This window comes from Pelobates fuscus, chromosome 2, assembly GCF_036172605.1.
Source record: "Pelobates fuscus isolate aPelFus1 chromosome 2, aPelFus1.pri, whole genome shotgun sequence".
NCBI lineage: Eukaryota > Metazoa > Chordata > Amphibia > Anura > Pelobatidae > Pelobates > Pelobates fuscus.
This window is the reverse complement of record NC_086318.1, coordinates 76,328,873-76,349,661: the sequence shown is the minus strand read 5'-3', so window position 1 is coordinate 76,349,661 and position 20,789 is coordinate 76,328,873. Positions and strand designations below refer to the sequence as shown.

Below are 20,789 nucleotides of genomic sequence, written 5' to 3'. Positions count from 1 at the left end.
ATCTTTAAAATGCAGTCAATGTGTCAAAAAAAAAAAAAACAACACTAACTTGACACAGGGGCATTTGTGCCACCAAATTTTCAGAGTAACATTCAGGTATACACAGTGCTAAAATTGCATTGGTTACATGTTTATTAAAAATTCTAGAACTTGGGTAAGATGCTAGTCCAATAAAGAGAGGACAACAGCATTCCTACTGCATTACCTCTTGACCAGTTGCAACATCTATTGCCGTGAAGACCGTTCCAGAAGCACTAGAGGAAACAAAATGTTAAAAGTTTTAAAACCTTCTGAAATATAATGCTCACAGGGTAAATATCTAGTGTACACGATGAAAATGTATACTGTATCACTATCTTTGAATAATTAATGAAAAATCTCCATAGAGACAAACTGAAGAATATCACAAAATAAAAAAAAATAAAAAATACAAAATTTGAAAATCTTATAAAGTACAACCCACATCAGACTTGGCAATATCCCAATCACCAAACTTAGTTTTTTTTCTAGGAGATTGACGGAATCCAAGCTGCACAGCAATATATTAAACAAATAATTCAAACACCATAACCACTACATGTGCTACTTTGTGGTTATGGTACCTGGATTGTCAAAGCGATATTTAAAAGGGCATTATGTAGAAGCACAATAAACAAACAAGGATAGCAAAACCCCACATTGTTACTCGATTATGATAAATGATTTAAAATAACTACTAATAATAAAGTTTAAGATTTGAGATTACTCACCCTTGACCAATCTTTTCATATCGGGTGTATTTCTTCTTGGGATCCCCAATGCTTACAATTGTTCCTAAAAACAGCAGAAGCCAGTTAAACTATTGTATTTAAAGGAACATTCCAAGCCCCTGTCAGCACTACAACCCACTCTAGTGTTTATGGAGCACCATAGCAATTTGAAAACTTACCTGTAGATCACCCTCGCTGCTTATGCTGGCTGTCACTGCTTAGAGCAAAGCAGGAATGCAATTATTGACTGAAAGAAACAGCAGAGTGCATTCCTGCAACAGCCAGCTTCTCTTTAGAGCAAGGATAAACCACTTTCTGCACTCCAGATGATGTGACAATCTCCCATAAGGATTACAGCCATAATGCTGGCAAAGCATCAGGAAAGATCTAGTGCACAACATCTCAATGTGCTAAAGGTTCTCTCTATCCCTGCAACTTCTGCTGGGGACGAGAGAAAAACAAAAAAGAAATGTGCATGGGGGGATCCAGGTAAGTTGTTAATTGTGCTTAAATGGCTTGACATCAGAAATTTGTAGTGGTTATATTACTTGAGTGCTTATTTAAATAATTTAGCAAATGTTGATTTTACAATGAAGGCTGATACTGTCTAATTGGAACAATGAATAGGAGACTGAAAAAAGAAAAAAAAAATTCAAAAATCGGAATTCTGAATAGAATATGAACTTACTGAGTTTCTCCATAATTTCTTCATCGCTCATCTTCGTTTTCTTTTTCTGCCTGTCTGCACCCTTTGCTGAACTGTCTGCATCACCAGCAGGAGGTGGTATTGGGTCAATGACAGAACGGGTATACATCTGTAAGGAAAATAAGGGAGACCGCTTTGAAATTGAAAAATTAAAACATTACTATTGGAAGATTGGAAGTTAGCGAATGTTGTGCCCACTAACAAGAAAGTTAGTAGGGAGGAGTCGGGCAACTATAGGCCAGTAAGCCTTACTTCAGTAATGGGGAAAGTGATGGAAATTATGTTAAAGGATAAGATTGTTGAACATCTAAAATCACATGGATTTCAGAGACAATATGGGTTTACTTCAGGGAGATCATGCCAAACTAAACTTTTTTTTGCTGGGGTAACTAAAATAATAGATCAGGGTGGCACAGTAGACATTATTTAGATTTCAGTGAGGCTTTTGACACTGTTGCACATAGAAAGCTCGTCAAACTGCAATCTTTAAGTTTGGATTTCAATATTGTTGATGGGTAAGGCAGTGGCTGAGTGACCGTCAACAGAGGGTTGTAGTCAATGGAGCATATTTGAAGCATGATCTTGTCACCAGAGAAGTACCTCAGGGATCTGTACTTGGACCCATTCTCTTTAATATTTTTATTAGTGATATTGCAGAAGGTCTTGATGGAAAGGTATGTCTTTTTGCTGATGATACCAAGATATGTAACATGGTTGATGTTTCAGGAGGAATAAGCCAAATTGCAAATGATTAAGGTAAACTAGAAAAATGGTCAGAGTTGTGGCAACTGACATTTAATGTGGATAAGTGCAAGATAATGCATCTTGGATGTAAAACCCAAGGGCAGAGAACAGAATATTTGATAGAGTCCTAACCTCAACATCTGAGGAAAGGGATTTGGAGGTAATTATTTCACATGACTGTAAGGTAGGAAGACAATGTAATAGAGCAGCAGGAAATGCTAGCAGAATGCTTGGTTGTATAGGGGGAGGTATTCGCAGTAGAAAGAGGGAAGTGCTCATGCCATTGTACAGAACACTGGTGAGACCTCACTTGGAGTATTGTACGCAGTACTGGAGACCGTATCTCCAGAAGGATATTGATACTTTAGAAAGAATTCAGAGAAGGGCTACTAAACTGGTTCATGGATTGTAGGATAAAAAACATACAAGGAAAGTTTAAAGGATCCTAATATGTATAGCTTGGAGGAAAGACAAGACAGGGGGGATATGATAGAAACATTTAAATACATAAAGGGAATCTTCACAGTAAAGGAGGAGACAAAACTACCACAACAAGAGGACAGTCTTAAATTAGAGGAGCAAAGGTTTAAAAATAATATCAGGAAGTATTACTTTACTGAGAGGGTAGTGGATGCATAGAATAGCCTTCCAGCTGAAGTGGTAGAGGTTAACACAGTGAGGGAGTTTAAGCATGCATGGGATAGGGACAGGCATAAGGCTATCCTAGCTATAAGATAAGGCTGGGGACTAATGAAAGTATTTAGAAAATTGGGCAGACTAGATGGGCCGAATGGTTCTTATCTGCCGTCACATTCTATGTTTTCTATGACCTAGGTCAGGAATAGGCAACCTTCGGCACTCCAGATGTGGACTACATCCCCCATAATGCTGGTAAAGCATCATGGGAGTTGTAGTCCAAAACATCTGGAGTGCCAAAGGTTGCCTATGCCTGACTTAGGTGAACGGATTTATTGATAAATAAAGTTGCCATTATCAACCTTGGCTCAATATTGTTCCCAAAAGCCAATTAGGACAAGGAGAAACTGCACAAATCTGACATATTAGGATGAGCAGGCTAAATGATTAATGAAAAAAACAAATTATGTATTTTAAAATTTTGATCCATATAAAAATCTGAAGCAGTGACTAAGAAGCTGCAGCATATTTTACAGCTCTCTACTTCATGAGTGTGACTTTTTGATACATTTTGTTTCTTAATTGTGTAACAATATAATTTTGTTGCATCTTTCCATGGCGTAGAGCCTGCAGGAAAGATTAACCCCTTAAGGACCAAACTTCTGGAATAAAAAGGAATCATGACATGTCACACATGTCATGTGTCCTTAAGGGGTTAAAGGATCACTATAGGGTCAGGAACATAAACATGTATTCCTGACCCTATAGTGAAAACCCACCATTTAGTGACAGTTTTTCAGTTCTCTTACCGTTTAGGACCAGGGCTGTTTTTACATTTCTGCGGAGTTTGTGTTTAGCTGTAATTTTCCTCTTACTCATTTACTATACCCACACATTTTATATACAGTTTTTCTCGCCATTAAATGGTCTTTCTATAGATATTATTTTCATCATATCATATAACATTTACTATAAAGAAAATTATAAAATATGATGAAAGAAATTTAAAAACACACCTTTTCCAACTTTGACCCCCAAAATCAGTTGCGCATCTACAACCACCAGAAAACTGTTAAATAGTTTCTAAATTTTGTCCCGAGTTTAGAAATAACCAATGTTAACATGTTCTTAGCTTTTTTTGGAAAGTTATAGGGCTATAAATACAAGTAGGACATTGCTGTATCAAAATATATATTTTTAAAATGTATCAATAGTGACATTGTAACACTGTTATCGGTCATAAATCTCTGATTCACACCTCACATGTACACTTTTTTTAAGTAGGCAATCCAGGGTATTCAATATAGGGTATGATGTATTTTTTTAGTAGCCACTTAGTCACAAACACTGGCCAAAGTTAGCATTTATATTTGTTTGTATGTTAAAAATGCAAAAAACAATCATGAACGCTAACTTTGGCCTGTGTTTGTAACCAAGTAGCTACTAAAAAAGACTGAACATACCCCATTTGCAATACCTTGGGTTGTCTTTTTTTTGCAAAGGGTATGCCATCATGGGGGTAATTCTCATTCCTGGGCTACCATGTGGAAGCTGAAATGTCAACTTTTAATGGATTAAATAGTTCAATTTTACGTTAACCCCTTAAGGACACAACATGTGTGACATGTCATGATTCCCTTTTATTCCAGAAGTTTGGTCCTTAGGGATTAAAGGTATAGTCACCCAGACCACTTCAGCTCAATGAAGTGGTCTGGGTGCCAGGTCCCACAGGTTTTAACCCTTCAGATGTGAACATAGTAGTTTCAGAGAAACTGCTATGCTTGCATAGCAGGGTTAATCCAGCCTCTAGTGGCTGCCTTCCTGAAAATAGCATTCAGCGTGCAGTATGTCCATGGACTGTTTGAATGCGCTCGCGGCTCTTGCGAGGGGGGAGAGGTCACCAGCGCCGATTGAGCCCAGCGCTGGATAAAAGGTAAGGGGCTGAAGGGGGACCCTGAGGTGGTGGGGGAGTTGTAATCAAACAACTGGACGTACATGAACAGAGAGGTGGAGGGTCCTGCTCAATGAGATTACATTCTAGAGGAAGTGGGGTATAGTGACACAAAGGGTAAAAGTAGGGTTACGAAGTAGGTTGTTAGAAAAGTATTCACTGAGGGCTTAGTAGGTAATTTTGACAGTTGCAGGAGAGGAGTCATGGGGGGTAGGGGATACAAACCTGCTAACAGTTTAATTGATATGCTTTCTGAGAGAAGTGAGTTTTCAATGATTTTTTGAATGAGTGGAGACTGGGTGTATATGCATACCTACATATACACAAACATACAATATATTTATTTTATTTTATTATTTATTAATTTTTACCCACATTTTAGCTGCCTGGCGGACGGCATAGACTAGTATTGCGGCCATCTGATCATGGTGATCACATGGCCCTGGAGTTCCAGAGCTGCTATCTGGCAGTCCCTCCCGACCGGGATTGCCGGTCCAGGTAAGTAAATGGCGCCTATTGGCCGCGGACGTACCAGGTACTTTCGAGGTCGTTAACTACTGTTTTGTCGGACGAGAAGGGGTAAATTAATCCACAAGCATTATGAACTGCTAAGCTCACCTCCAACAATCTCATAAAGTTACTGGAAGCTTGTTTCTATTTCAGTAATGGTTAGGGAAAGGCCTGTCCACTCCACAAACGCTTAGTGCAGCTTTATGTGATGTTTCACTCAATTTAACATGTAGAGTAGATTTGCTTCCATCGACATTACCAGATATTTGTTTTCACATCTTTGTCATTCACCCTTTCTGCATTTGCAATTACAATATACGGAAAACATTGCCATTTTTAAAATAAGAAATTTTTACGTGACTAATGTTGGTGGTAGTAGTAATGCAAGTCTTAAGCTTTTCAAAAACATACAAGATATTAGAAATTTGCTCTACTTAAGCAACTCACCGATTTGGTGTGTTCTGGTCGTGGAGCAATAATAGGAGGAGGAGTCTCTTCATCATCATCATCATCGCCTGTTGCCACTCTTGTAGGCTCCGAACCCTTTGCATGAGGCTGAAAAGGAGTTGGTCAATAAGATTTGTTACCGAGAGCGCAAACAAAGAACCACACACAAAACAAAGAATAAATGTACAATAATGCAAAAATAATACAAGGCAGCAAGCACACTGGCAGTTCATCTCAAACATATATTTCCAATCTGTTTAATTTATAGATGCAAGATGATGACAAAGAATTAAAACCATGAGTAGAATAACCATAAGGTAATAAACTAAAGTGTCTACTTTTGTGAATGTTATCTATATACGAATAATAAACCACCCAAATTAATATTTAAACAAAACGTTCAAGGGTTCAATTACTAGAAATAAAATACTCACAGCAGGTGATACACCAGAAGGGATCCCATCTTTATCTAGAAAGAGAAAAGGCTAGCATTAAATTGTAAGCAATTTCATCAACTCAATTGTATATTTTGTTAAACCAAAAACCAGTGTTTAAAAAAAAAAACACCACACTGGTTTTGTTTGCAGTAACCTCTTCCGTGCTAAACTGTCCCACCGTGACAAAATTAAAAAGGCTTAAAAATAAATAATTTTTTTTTTTTTTTTTTTAATTACCTCAGCCAGATCTTCTATGGCCGATGTCACACACACCGATGTCGCTGGAGTGAGGGGCTTAGTCACAAACATGCTGCGTGTGCTGGCATCAGTTTGCATTTTTGCACCAGATTGACAATAGCCAGCCCAGAACTATGCTCTGGACTGGCTAATGACTCTGCCAGCAACAAGTGGTTTATCTCTGTATGTGTAGCTTTAAATAACTTTTAAGACTTATAGACAAAGTTAAAAATTACAAATATTTAATCATCAAAATGACCACCTATAGGAATATGGGCTTAAAAATATACCCATCATTTGTAGGACAGTGTACTTACAACAAAGAGTATTTTAGAAAAATGAAAAAAGTTTTCAGGGAGTTTACACAAACTATACACTCCTTCAAGGGTTACATGCAAAATTGCCATTTGTGCATAATTTTACCTGGGGCAGAGAAACTCAGATATTTCTGCTTAGCAGTATCCTTCGAATCATAGAATTTTAGTACGTCCAGCACAGCCTGTGGGTTTTTCTTCTGTTCAAGCTTAGTTATGTTTGAGGTTTGTAGCAGACGTGCCCACTGCTCTGGCATTCCCTAAATAATTTTTTTAAAAAAAGAGAAACCTAAAGTTGGTAAAGGTATGGCATGATATCCAACAAGCGGGAACTTTTTTTTTATTCTTTATTTTATGTTGTGCATAGGCATACAAGCAGACTTGCAGAGCCACAACTGTTAATGCAAATATTATGAAACATAGTAATACATTTGTGTGGCATAATGGGAATCTGCACATTTTATAATAGTATGGTAAGAAGGCTAAGTCACAGGGATCAGTGAAGGTTAGTTATGTCATGTGACGGCCATAAGAAAGGAACCCTCTGTGACCAAGAACTGATGAGTGCTGGCAATTGTGACACTGACAATAAAGTAAATATTACGTGTTAGAACAAGTTAAGCTTGCCAGTTCAGGGTTAAATAAGGTTAGTGTGCAAGAATTGTGTTGAGCTTGGTATTGCTACATCAACACCCCATAGACCCCCACCTTGGGTAGTTTGATAGTAAGGACCCAGAAAAAAAAAAAATAATAGTCAGGATATAAACACAAGATTAGGCTCAGAAAAATTTCTAACTAAGGTTTGCAATATGAAGGCTGAGGGGAGAGCTCAATTCAGCCGATACCCTCTATGAGTCTGGCATAGTCCTGCTGTAATCTGGCTGTCTTCAAGCCTTGCGGCCCCATCATGAAGGCTCCGGAATAGGGAGCGACATCTTGCGCTGTGAGCCAGCAGCTCGGGCAGGCACGAGGGTAGGTCCTCTAGGGCTGATGTATGTAGGCTGATTCTGTGCCGCATTCGCGGTCCCACAGTACCTCCAACTTCATCGCCACTTGGGAGACTTGTCTGGCATATGCTGGGATGGGATGGGATAGGCAGGCCTAGGTGCACACTGCTTTGGGAGTTCAGCTTGATATAGTCTGACAGGATGGCAGGGCAGCGGCTGTATGTTTTGCAAGGCATATGCAATAGCCTCTCAATGCTTTACTATGCCGAATGCTGGAAAAAAAATCACCTTTTTTTCTCCCAAAGTGAAGAGGGGACTTAAATTGTTTTTTTACCACTATAGTGTCAGGAATACATGTTTGTTCCTGACACTATAGTAATCCATTATAAGAGCATTATGGGATATGTTGTCCACCCTGTATTAGCTGCTAAAGGTAGTACAGAAAATAGGAGGTGCCCCAAGTGGCAATGCATAGTAGGTCACCAGCACAAATTCTGCAAAAGAGTAGCTTCTATATTAATGCCTAGTGCAGTTATTTTGTTGTACCACAGTGCAATCGGCTGAGGTCCTGAATGTCATAATGCCTACTTATTAGCAGCCACGAGTTACTCACTGTAAATTCTCCAGTAACTGAATCGAAGCCCACATGTATAGTATGTTCAAAGTCAGATGGCGGTGAAATTTCAGGACGCTCCTTGTCTTTCTTCTTGCTTGCTGTGGAAAAACAAATTGTTGATTATTTCCTCTTCAAGCCTGGTAAGGTTAAAAATTGTGTGTATGAGATCTCTCTCTCTCTCTATATATATATCAATCAGTTTTCAATCAGTTTTTTTCCCTACCATAAATTTTTTGATAGATAGATATATATATATATATATATATATATATATATATATATATATATATATCAAAAAATTTATGGTAGGGAAAAAAACTGATTGAAAACCCCCTTCCACCTGAAGAAAATGTGATTCTTTGTTAAACTAATTTGCATATGCCCACCCAGAATCCTTTGCGGTAGTAACATCACTGCAAATTTGTGATTTCTGTGGGAAAAGCAAGTCTTATGGCTTGATTGGTGTGCAGATTTTTGTTTAACATTGTATTTAAAAAAAAAAATTATATATACACACACACACACACACGTAGTTACCAGATCAATAAATATTGTAGTAAACATCCTTCTAGATTTCTCAGAAGTTGTTGACCAGAAATCAGCATTGTTTGCCAATGTTAAAAGCACCTATTGATCAACTTCCTACTTGCTTAACTACAGCATAAGCTTCTTTCCCCATAACTTCCCCTTTAGTTGTGATTACTTTCACAGGTTCTGGGAATTTTTGTGTATAACTGTTTATTGTTTTTTAATAAAGGGGTACAGCATAAAAGAGGGAGGGAGGGGGAGGAAAGAGGCATCATCATACATTGTTGCGTTCCGAAGTACATGCGTGTGTGTGCTCCTTGGCTAATGCTGAAACGGACACTATAGTCACCCAGACCACTTCAGCTCAATGAAGTGGTCTGGGTGCCAGGTCCCCCAGGTTTTAACCCTGCAGATGTAAACATAGTTTCAGAGAAACTGCTATGTCTACACAGCAGGGTTAATCAAACCTCTAGTGACTGTCTTCCTGACAGCAGCTAGAGGCGCTTCTGCAGCGCTGGATGCGATTTTCGCAACCAGAGCGTCCCTAGGAAGGCATTGAGAAATGATTTCCTATGGACAATTTGAATGCGCGCGCACACGGCACTTGCCGCTCAACTCGGGAGCTGAAGTCGGTGGGGGAGGAGAGGTCACCAGAGCCGAGGGGGTTCCTAAGGGTTATATAGTGTCAGGAAAACTATAGTGATCCTTTAAACTGATTTCATGGCGTATATTTAACACATTTGCTTTAATTGCTTGGTTCATATAATTTTTAAAATGTCAGTTTCAATAAAATAATGGAAGCTTTACAATTCATTGACTGGCATAAATGCTTTTGTGAAGAAAAAAGAAAAATACAAAACACAATAAATTGAATATCTGCGTAACACAAAAGAAAAACTGAAGCACACTTGCACAAATACTGTGATTGGATGACTTAAGACAAGGTGTTGCAGCAATTAAATAAAGTTAATGTAAACACATCCCCAGGGCCAGATGGTAATCCACCCTCAAGTACTTAAAGGACAACTATAGGCATCCAGACCACTTCAGCTCAATGAAGTGGTCTGGGTGCCAGGTCACCATAGTTTTAACTAGGGATCAACCGATATTGATTTTTTTTTAGAGCCGATACCGATACTCTGAACTTTCAGGCAGATAGCCGATAACTTACCGATATTCTGTACATTTACCATTTTGAAAAAATAAACAATTTCTAAAGGTAAATGCACAAAATATACATGCCACACATAGTGGATGCAGTGTGTTTAGACAGGGGAGCTCTGTGTGTTTGTGTAGTGTGTGTAGTGGATGCAGTGTGTATTTGTGTAGTGTGTATATAATAAATGCAGAGAGTGTGTGTAGTGTGAGTAAAGTGAATGCAGTGTGTTTGTGCAGTATGTGTATAGTGAATGCAGTGTGTATATATAATGCAGTGTGTTTGTGTAGTGTGTGTGTATATAATGAATGCAGAGTGCATTATATAAACACACTACACAAACACACTGCATTATGTACACAAACTACATTTTCTATACACACACTACACAAACACACTGCATTATGTACACAAACTACATTTTCTATACACACACTACACAAACAAACTGCATTATATACACAGTGTGTTTGTGTAGTGTGTGTGTATATAATGCAGTGTGTGTGTGTTTCTGTAGGTATGTAATTTGGGGGGAGGGGGCATTTTTAATTTAATTATATTTTAGTCCCCCTCCCCCCCGGCCAAGTAAGAAGCAGGGAGGGGGGTAGGGGGAGGAGAGACACTAAAAAAAAAAAAACAATATTAAATATATATATATATATATATATATATATATATATATATATATATATATATATATATATATATATATATATATATATATATTTTTTTTTTTATTTATTTTTTTTTTTTTTAAAGATGCCCCCTCCCCCCCCAAATTACATGCCTACAGAAACACACACACTGCATATGACATTCCCTGGTGATCCAGTGGCATGGAAAGTACAGAGGGGGCAGCAGCAAGCGCTTACTTACCTTCCCAGCAGCTACCTTCAGCTCCCTGGCGGATTCAATTTAATGTAGATAAAGGTAAAATGATGCAATTTGGGGTGCACAATAGACATACAACTAATCCCAAAAATGAATTAGGGAATAAGGGAAAATGACAAATACAAAAGTTACTGGATATAAATATGTTTCCCCTTTATAAAAGTCAATGGAAAGACCACTCCTTGATTGTGCTGTGAAATTGTGGGCTCTTGTTCTAAAGAAGGATACTGTGGCACAAGAAAAGGTACAGAGGCGAGACACAAAATGAAAAGGAGGAATGGCAGATTTTAGTTATAAAGAAATGCTAACAAATTAAAATGGAAAAACAGCTCTTAAGAGTGGTTATTAAAACATTATACAAACAAATTTGGGGCCCCACTGTCTAGAAATCTATTCATAAAACAAGGCATTACATAGGACACAAGGTCATCCCATTTAGACTGGAAGAAAGAATATTTAGGCTAAGGCAAGGGAAATGTTTCTTCATAGTAAGAACAGTAAATATGTGCAATACTCTGCCTGAAGAGATTACTTTATCAGAGGTTTTTTTTTTTTGTTTTGTTTTTTTAACAGTGACTGGATCAATTATTACAAAAGCCTAATATTCAGGGATAGAATATTTAATATGTGGGTTAACAGTTTCTTGATTCAATGAGATATCAAACTGGCATTCTAGGCTCGAGAAAGATTTTTTCCTAGTTTCTTGCAAAATTGGAAAGTGCTCTGTATTTACGCATTCTTTTGGATTAACAGCAAAAACAGATGTGAGAAAAGACAGTTTTATTAAGCCTATGCAACTATGTACCGTATATACTCGAGTATAAGCCGACCCGAATATAAGCCGAGGCCCCTAATTTTACCCCAAAAAACTGGGAAAACTTATTGACTCGAGTATAAGACTAGGGTGGGAAATGCAGCAGCTACTGGTAAAATTTCTAAATAAAATTAGATCCTAAAAATTTTTTATTAACTGAATATTTATTTACAGTGTGTGTATATAATTAATGCAGTGTGTGTGTGTGTATGCAGTGTGTGTGTATGCAGTGTGTGTGTATGCAGTGTGTGTATGAGTGCAGTGTGTATATAATGAATGGAGTGCAGTGTGTGTGTGTATGAGTGCAGTGTGTGTGTGTATGAGTGCAGTGTGTGTGTGTATGAGTGCAGTGTGTGTGTGTATGAGTGCAGTGTGTGTGTGTATGAGTGCAGTGTGTGTGTGTATGAGTGCAGTGTGTGTATAATGAATGCAGTGCAGTGTGTATGTATGAGTGCAGTGTGTGTGTATGAGTGCAGTGTGTGTGTATGAGTGCAGTGTGTATGAATGCAGTGTGTGTGTGTATGAGTGCAGTGTGTGTGTATGAGTGCAGTGTGTGTGTATGAGTGCAGTGTGTGTGTATGAGTGCAGTGTGTGTGTATGAGTGCAGTGTGTGTGTATGAGTGCAGTGTGTGTGTATGAGTGCAGTGTGTGTGTGTATGAGTGCAGTGTGTGTGTGTATGAGTGCAGTGTGTGTGTGTATGAGTGCAGTGTGTGTGTGTATGAGTGCAGTGTGTGTGTGTATGAGTGCAGTGTGTGTGTATGAGTGCAGTGTGTGTGTATGAGTGCAGTGTGTGTGTGTGTATGAGTGCAGTGTGTGTGTGTGTATGAGTGCAGTGTGTGTGTGTGTATGAGTGCAGTGTGTGTGTGTGTATGAGTGCAGTGTGTGTGTGTGTATGAGTGCAGTGTGTGTGTGTGTATGAGTGCAGTGTGTGTGTGTGTGTATGAGTGCAGTGTGTGTGTGTGTATGAGTGCAGTGTGTGTGTGTATGAGTGCAGTGTGTGTGTGTATGAGTGCAGTGTGTGTGTATGAGTGCAGTGTGTATGTATGAGTGCAGTGTGTATGTATGAGTGCAGTGTGTATGCAGTGTGTGTATATGAGTGTGTGTATGAGTGCAGTGTGTGTGTGTATGAGTGCAGTGTGTGTGTGTATGAGTGCAGTGTGTGTGTGTATGAGTGCAGTGTGTGTGTGTATGAGTGCAGTGTGTGTGTGTGTATGAGTGCAGTGTGTGTGTGTGTATGAGTGCAGTGTGTGTGTGTGTATGAGTGCAGTGTGTGTGTGTGTATGAGTGCAGTGTGTGTGTGTGTATGAGTGCAGTGTGTGTGTGTGTATGAGTGCAGTGTGTGTGTGTGTATGAGTGCAGTGTGTGTGTGTGTATGAGTGCAGTGTGTGTGTGTGTATGAGTGCAGTGTGTGTGTGTGTATGAGTGCAGTGTGTGTGTGTGTATGAGTGCAGTGTGTGTGTGTGTATGAGTGCAGTGTGTGTGTGTGTATGAGTGCAGTGTGTGTGTGTGTATGAGTGCAGTGTGTGTGTGTGTATGAGTGCAGTGTGTGTGTGTGTATGAGTGCAGTGTGTGTGTGTGTATGAGTGCAGTGTGTGTGTGTGTATGAGTGCAGTGTGTGTGTGTGTATGAGTGCAGTGTGTGTGTGTGTATGAGTGCAGTGTGTGTGTGTGTATGAGTGCAGTGTGTGTGTATGAGTGTGTGTGTATGAGTGTGTGTGTATGAGTGTGTGTGTATGAGTGTGTGTGTATGAGTGTGTGTGTATGAGTGTGTGTGTATGAGTGTGTGTGTATGAGTGTGTGTGTATGAGTGTGTGTGTATGAGTGTGTGTGTGTGTGTATGAGTGCAGTGTGTATGCAGTGTGTGTATAATGAATGCAGAGCAGTGTGTGTATATGAGTGCAGTGTGTGTGAATGCAGTGTGTTTATAATGAATGCAGTGCAGTGTGTGTATGTGCGTGCAGAGCATTGGTGGGGGGTGGGCATTTTATTTATTATTTAATTATTATTTTAATATTTTTTTTAAATGTTATTTTTTTTAGGTAACTATTTTTTTTATTTTATTATTATTTGTATTATTATTTTTATGTTATTATTTTAATTATTTTTTGTTTTATTATTATTTTTATTTTTTCGTCCCCCCTCCCTGCTTGTTAGCTGGCCAGGGAGGGGGGCTCTCACTCCCTGGTGGTCCAGTGGATGGGCTGTAGGAGGGGGCTGTCAGGAAGCTGTAACTTACCTTCACAGCAGCTCCTGTCAGCTCCCTTCTCTCTTCTCCGTTGCGTGCAGCTCCCAGGTCAGCTCCCTCTGCAACTCTCGCGGCCGCGCGGAGCGTTGCCACGGTAACCCGTGGCAACGCTCTGACCCCGCGGCTCTCGCGAGAGTTGCAGAGGGAGCTGACCTGGGAGCTGCACGCACCGGAGAAGAGAGAAGGGAGCTGACAGGAGCTGCTGTGAAGGTAAGTTACAGCTTCCTGACAGCCCCCGGTCCATGTCTGTATTATGGCAATGCAAATTGCCATAATACAGACAACTGACTCGAGTATAAGACGAGTGGGGGTTTTTCAGCACAAAAAATGTGCTGAAAAACTCGTCTTATACTCTAGTATATACGGTAATATCAAACAGTTCAGAGTACAATTCAGAGTACACCTCATCGTTCAGGCCCTGGAAAACGGCTCACACACTCTCCAATTTAAGATATGGATGCCTTACTGTCCACCTAGGCCAGAATTTCTAAAATATTAGCTACCTCAACTTACCAAGAGATTTATCATGATGCCTACACTACCCCAGACAGTTTCGTTTAAAACTGCTGGCCTCATTAGTGGTTGAGAGAAGGTGGATCTGTTCCACTACTTTTGGTCTTGTGAAATTATTCAACAATTTTGGAATGCTCTTAAAACATATGCACCTCAAACTTTACATATTGCATTTCGTATTTCTCCTGAATTGGCGGTCCTAAATTACTTTTAGAACTTGCCTCCTAGCCATTCTAAATTACATTTCTATAACTGCAGCCATGGCACATTCAAACTGTCAATGCTTTCCTATAGAGGCTTCTGCATCACGTGAGTGTTTTAATTGGTCAGTGCAGCAGAAGCACCTCTAGTACACTAAACTGCCACTACATCCCTTGACAACTGCACCTCATTTTATTTTGTATCTTGTACTATGCTGCATTTTGACATTTTGTCTTGTACTCTTGAATCAAAAAAAAAAAAAAAAAAGTTGTTTTAAAATAAATATACTCAGTCCAGCATAGAACTCAGAGCTCCATCAGCTGTTCCATGGCCATTTGAAACAGGTAGCCTTCTGGAAGACTCAGTTCCCTCCCACCCCTTGCTTAATTCCTCATTTATAGATAGTCTCCCACACAACTTTCAATCTCCTGAAATGACAGGTGCAAACACTGATCAGCACACCCTTCCAATCTCTTAACCCTATAGAACACATACCCTCTCTCCCTACAAATAGATATACCACACACCAAAACTATATACTTTTTATTTGATTTTTGTTTTTCGCGATTTCTGTTTCATTTTCAACTACACACCTCATACCACTAACATGAATCCAAATATAACCATACTGATATTCTTAAGCCTTTTTTCAATCCAATTTTGTTCACACCACTACCAGCATAAGCACACACCTCAAACTGGAACACAAATTATCATACAGCATGGCATGCTCTGTTCCTGTAACTTATCTGCTGAGTGCTGGTGGAGAGTTATAAAAAAATAGCCCTCCTACCCCCACCTCACAAAATTATAAAGTATCCCATTCACTATATGCCCAAACAAAAATGATGTTCCTATTCCTTATGTTACTTGCCCTTGCAAATGATGTGGAGTCTAACCCTGGTCCCCCAGCTAATTCTAGTCCTAATCTCCCCACTAAAAAGGCCTCTCTTTTTTGCACTGCAACATCCGTAGTTTACTCCCTAAACTGGATGCACTGCAAGCCTGGTGTTTCCATTACAAACCAAAAATCATTGTGCTCTCAGAATCTTGGTTAACGACTAAAATACCAGACACCGCCATTGCAATACAGGGGTATTCATGTTTTAGAAATGACAGAGTAAAGAGAGGAGGAGGCATTGTTATTTATGTTGACAATTCCATAAAATTGACCCCTTTACAAAACCTTAGTCCTCCTGCTACCTTTGATTTCCTTTCTGGCACAATTGATCTCCCGTGCAGTAAATCAATCATTGTTGCAGGAATCTACCGCCCACCTAGCTCTCCTGTGCATTCCCTTTCTGACATAGCCCCTTAGTTCAATTTTCGGGTTTTGAGCTATGGTTTCACTGTTGGTCTTTGGAGATTTTAATATTGATTGGCTGAATCCTAAAAATAATAGTTCTTGCACGCTGTTTAAGACTTTGCAGCTAACGCAATTAATCTCCTCCCCAACTAGCATAAACATTAAAAGCCTTAACCATACCCTGCTAGATTGGATTCTCTCCACTTCTCCTGATAGAATCCAGGAGGCTGGTGTTCTCCCAAACACTTTCAGTGATCACTGTTTAGTGTACTGTGTGCGCAAAATAAAGGCTATTAAATCCTCTCCCAGGGTTAAAATAACTAGGTCCTTCAAAAAATGTAATCTTGAATCCTTTCTAAATGACATCAAGAATCTCCCATGGCACAGATTAAACATTATCCCAGATCTAGACTGTGCTGTTTAATTCTTTCAGTCTGAACTCCTACAAATTTGGAATTTGCATGCCCCGCTGCGTAAGGTGAGGGTAAAAGGAGCACATATGAACTGAATCACAGCTGACCTCATCCAAATGTACCAGTTTCGGGATTCTTTGTGATCAAAGTTTAAGCGTACAGGCTCTATGAATGATCACTATAGACAATGGCGAAATATATGCACAAAACAGACAAAATTGGCCAAGGCCCAATATTTCTATGAAAATCTGAACAACATCTCAAACCCTAGAAACTTTTGGAAAGTCATAAATAAACTACAAACTCCCCCAAATCCACTCCCAACCCTTCACTGTCAAAGTGGATAACCAAACCCTGCAACTTCCCTTAGATGTAGCAAATGCCTTTAACAATTATTTTGTCAGATGCTCTACTGCCCTTATTGGCAAGCTAATAAATGGCACGCATCCTGAAACTACAAATGTTGATCAGGTCTCACTAAATTTGCAAAGTCCCAATATAGACAAGTTCATTTTTAGACCTGTAACCTGTTAGTGTAATTGAAAAACATCTTAGTAATCTAAAAATGAAAAACCAGTCCGGACCTGACCAAATCCCAGCAATGCTGTTGAAGCTCAGTGCGCCGGCAATTGCTAAACCCGTCGCAACTCTAATGAATCCTTGGTGTCTGGATACATACCCAAACTTTGGAAAACTGCGAGAGTAGTGCCTATCCATAAAAGTGGTGACACTACTTTGGTTTCTAACTATCGCCCTATATCATTGCTCCCAGTATTGTCAAAAATCTTAGAAAAATTTGTCCATACGCAACTATGTGAGTATTACCAACAATCAAACTATCTGACCGCTGATCAATTGGGCTTTCGCCAGAATCACTCCACTACAACTGCCCTCTTAAAAGTTTGCAATGACATCCAAACTGGCATGGAACAAGGAGACCTAACTGGAGCTATTTTCCTTGATTTTGCTAAGGCCTTTGACACAGTAGACCACGACATTCTACTGCACAAACTCAAAAACTCAGGTATTGGTGATCATTCGCTAAACTGGTTTTGATCTTATGTATCAGATCGCTCGCAATATGTGTCCATTTCTGACAGCGACTCCATTATCTGCCCCCTACTATTTACATTATTTATAAATGATCTGCCTAATGTCTGCAAATCCTCAAATGTACACATGTACGCAGATGACACGGTAATCTATGCGAGTAATTCCGATCTACCGCAGCTTGAGGCTGTGCTCCAAGACCAGTTTACAGAGGTAGAAAAGTGGATCGCAAAAAACAAACTCTTCCTGAACACTGACAAAACTGTCACAATGATCTTTGGAACAGTACCTAAATTACACAAATTACACAATTCCCACCTATCCATCAAAACAAATTCAAATGGCACACTGACCGCAGTCCACTCTTTCAAATACTTGGGTATGATGTTAGACCCCAATCTATCTTTTGACCTGCACATAGAAAAGCTTGCATCTAAACTTTATCCAAAACTAGGTGCCCTGCACAGAAACAAATCCTGCCTAAGCCCTACAGTAAAGGAAAAGATTGTACAGCAAATGCGGGTGGGGAAAAAACACCCGCGCCCCCCATCCCCCCCAAAAAAAAAAAATCCCACAGCACATATTACATATGCAAAGATCCTGGTTATTATGAATGTTTATAACCTACCAATTGGTAAACCCTGCTGTCAATGCTGCACACTATCCCGTGTTGATACTTCAAGTGTTTGTATTACATACACAGAGAGAACATGCCCTGTCTTGTGTATATTGATTAGTACAATGTCTAAGCAGACATAAGAATTTTACCAAAACACAACCCTTTTATTTACTACTGAATTTAATCCTGCATTTTATAGAATGCCTCATTATGAGACAACTCACCCTTTTCTGTGCCAGAAAACATGGATATGATTTTGTTCCGTGGTTTTCGCTCTTCTGGAATCAAAGGAAGAGGTTTTAAACTGTGATTGCTGGATAAAGGGTCTTTCGTCCCTGAGCTGAATATTGTACTGCTCATGCGCACTGGAGGAGCCGGTGGTTTATCCTCAAGCTCCCCGTTATCAGACATACTTTCTGTATGAGAAGTCAGACCTAGGTGAAAATAAATACAAATGGGAGAAATAAATTTCAATAACATATCTGTGTGCATTTAACCAATAAAAGGAACGGCTACGCAAAACTATTATAGAAAATTATGTAGAGGATATTCAACATTATCTACATTATTATTGTATTTATAGAATTTATATAGCGCCAACTAATTCCGCAACGCTTTACAATATTATAAAAGGGGTGGAAATTTACAGTACATGAGACAATTACACAGTAACACAGGAACAATAGGTAGATGAGGACCCTGTTCAAATGCGCTTACAGTCTAGATTATTTTATTATAAAACCAATAAGGAAGGAAAAAAAAGGTTATGTGGATGCACATTCCAACTCTTCCATAAACAACAGCAAGGCTATTTTAGTCTGAATTTGGGAATTCTTCAATTGACTACAATTTTCCGATTAGTTAATAAATATTTTTGTATAATTTTACATCAATTTGCCACTCTTAAAAATATCACCTCGAAAATATTTTACAAATAATTATTTCACCAAGTATTGAAAGGAAGTAGATATTCTTTTCTTAAAAGTAGTATAAGTTACAAAATAAAAATAAAGATAAACCCTTTCCTACCTTTAGTATAGAATATGACCCTTCAGCCATACACCTGCACCTATGGTTGGACAGTATATAAAGTCCAACTGTGTCTATGGTATTCCCTGGCTTCTGAGCAGGCAGTACCATAGAAATTGTTGATTTTCAAGAACTATCCGACCAAAGGTGCATGTGTATATCTGAAAAATCCTGTCATATACTAAAGGTAGAAGATTAGTTTCTTTCTCTCTCTGTCTCTTTTTAGTTTATTTTTTTTTTTTTTTTACTTAAAAAAGATCTTTCAATATTTGATTAAATGATTATAGTAAATATTTTTGAGGCGACAGTTGTCCCTTAAATTTTGTGTCTTTTAGTCTAGAATGCAGCAAATGCAAGCCTCGACAGGTGAAAGGATGGTCCACAACACAGTCAAGTACACAAATTCGATATTGATTCATGTAACATTTTTCCTAATAAGAGGTCAAGGAATCTGCAGTACACATGACTAATGATATCATTCAATGAGAAAACAAGCCTAGTTCAGCAGTGTTTGCTCAAAACAGCAAGGCACCTGCAGCACTGACAATATTTATTTTCAGGGTACAGCAGTAACCTACATCTATACCAGGTTTTAGGAGAATTTATAGGGTCACGTTAGAGACATGTCCTAATTTTGACAAGACTCTTAGGTTGCTTTCCAGATTTGCTATTTGGTGAAACTACACAATCCATGTCATCATACTGACAAGCCTCTGGAGCACCCTTGGCCGTTGGAACTGAGTGCGGTTCTCATCACTTACTCTGCATCATACTGACAAGCATCAAACTTTGATGCAACTTCTAACCCTAAATTTGAACGTTTAGTGGAAAAGCGCTAGCCAACATATCTGTTCACTGTTTAGAAGATTTGTGCTAGCCAATACTAATCCTAAGATTAGTATTATATTTTAGTAGATCAACACCCCACTTACCGTATTTTTCGCTCCATAAGACGCACTTTTTTTCCCCTCAAAAGTGAGGGGAAATGTCTGTGCGTCTTATGGAGCGAATATGAAGCTTTACTTACCTGTCTTGCAGCGTTGGCCGGTAGCACAGGGCGCACCGCGGTAGTGGAACTTGAATTTCATGTTCCGGTTTCCGGCGGGACTGAAAGGAAGTGCGCACAAGCTGAGTGCGCACTTCCTTTCAGTCCCGCCGGAAACCGGAACATGAAATTCAAGTTCCACTACCGCGGTGCGCCCTGTGCTGCCGGCCAACGCTGCAAGACAGGTAAGTAATTATGGGACAAGGGGAGGGGGACAGTATGGGAGGGAGGGGGACGAAGTCTATGGGGAGGGAGGGGGACGAAGTCTATGGGGAGGGAGGGGGACGAAGTCTATGGGGAGGGAGGGGGACGAAGTCTATGGGGAGGGAGGGGGACGAAGTCTATGGGGAGGGAGGGGGACGAAGTCTATGGGGAGGGAGGGGGACGAAGTCTATGGGGAGGGAGGGGGACGAAGTCTATGGGGAGGGAGGGGGACGAAGTCTATGGGGAGGGAGGGGGACGAAGTCTATGGGGAGGGAGGGGGACGAAGTCTATGGGGAGGGAGGGGGACGAAGTCTATGGGGAGGGAGGGGGACGAAGTCTATGGGGAGGGAGGGGGACGAAGTCTATGGGGAGGGAGGGGGACGAAGTCTATGGGGAGGGAGGGGGACGAAGTCTATGGGGAGGGAGGGGGACGAAGTCTATGGGGAGGGAGGGGGACGAAGTCTATGGGGAGGGAGGGGGA

The 20,789-nt window shown here is 39.7% G+C and overlaps 1 protein-coding gene across 2 annotated transcripts in view; it reads right to left on the bottom strand.

The window, feature by feature from the left end:
• Positions 1-20,789, bottom strand: part of PAK2 (p21 (RAC1) activated kinase 2) — a 44,811-nt gene that overhangs the window by 6,248 nt on the left and 17,774 nt on the right. For both annotated transcript variants that reach the window (XM_063442269.1, XM_063442270.1), the window contains exons 2-9: positions 18,255-18,464; positions 8,292-8,392; positions 6,841-6,991; positions 6,178-6,212; positions 5,744-5,851; positions 1,438-1,564; positions 750-813; positions 206-254 (exon numbers count right to left, since the gene is read on the bottom strand). In XM_063442269.1, the coding sequence (XP_063298339.1) occupies positions 206-254; positions 750-813; positions 1,438-1,564; positions 5,744-5,851; positions 6,178-6,212; positions 6,841-6,991; positions 8,292-8,392; positions 18,255-18,441 (822 nt within the window). In that variant the 5' untranslated portion in view covers positions 18,442-18,464. The remainder of the gene's footprint in view (positions 1-205; positions 255-749; positions 814-1,437; positions 1,565-5,743; positions 5,852-6,177; positions 6,213-6,840; positions 6,992-8,291; positions 8,393-18,254; positions 18,465-20,789) is intronic.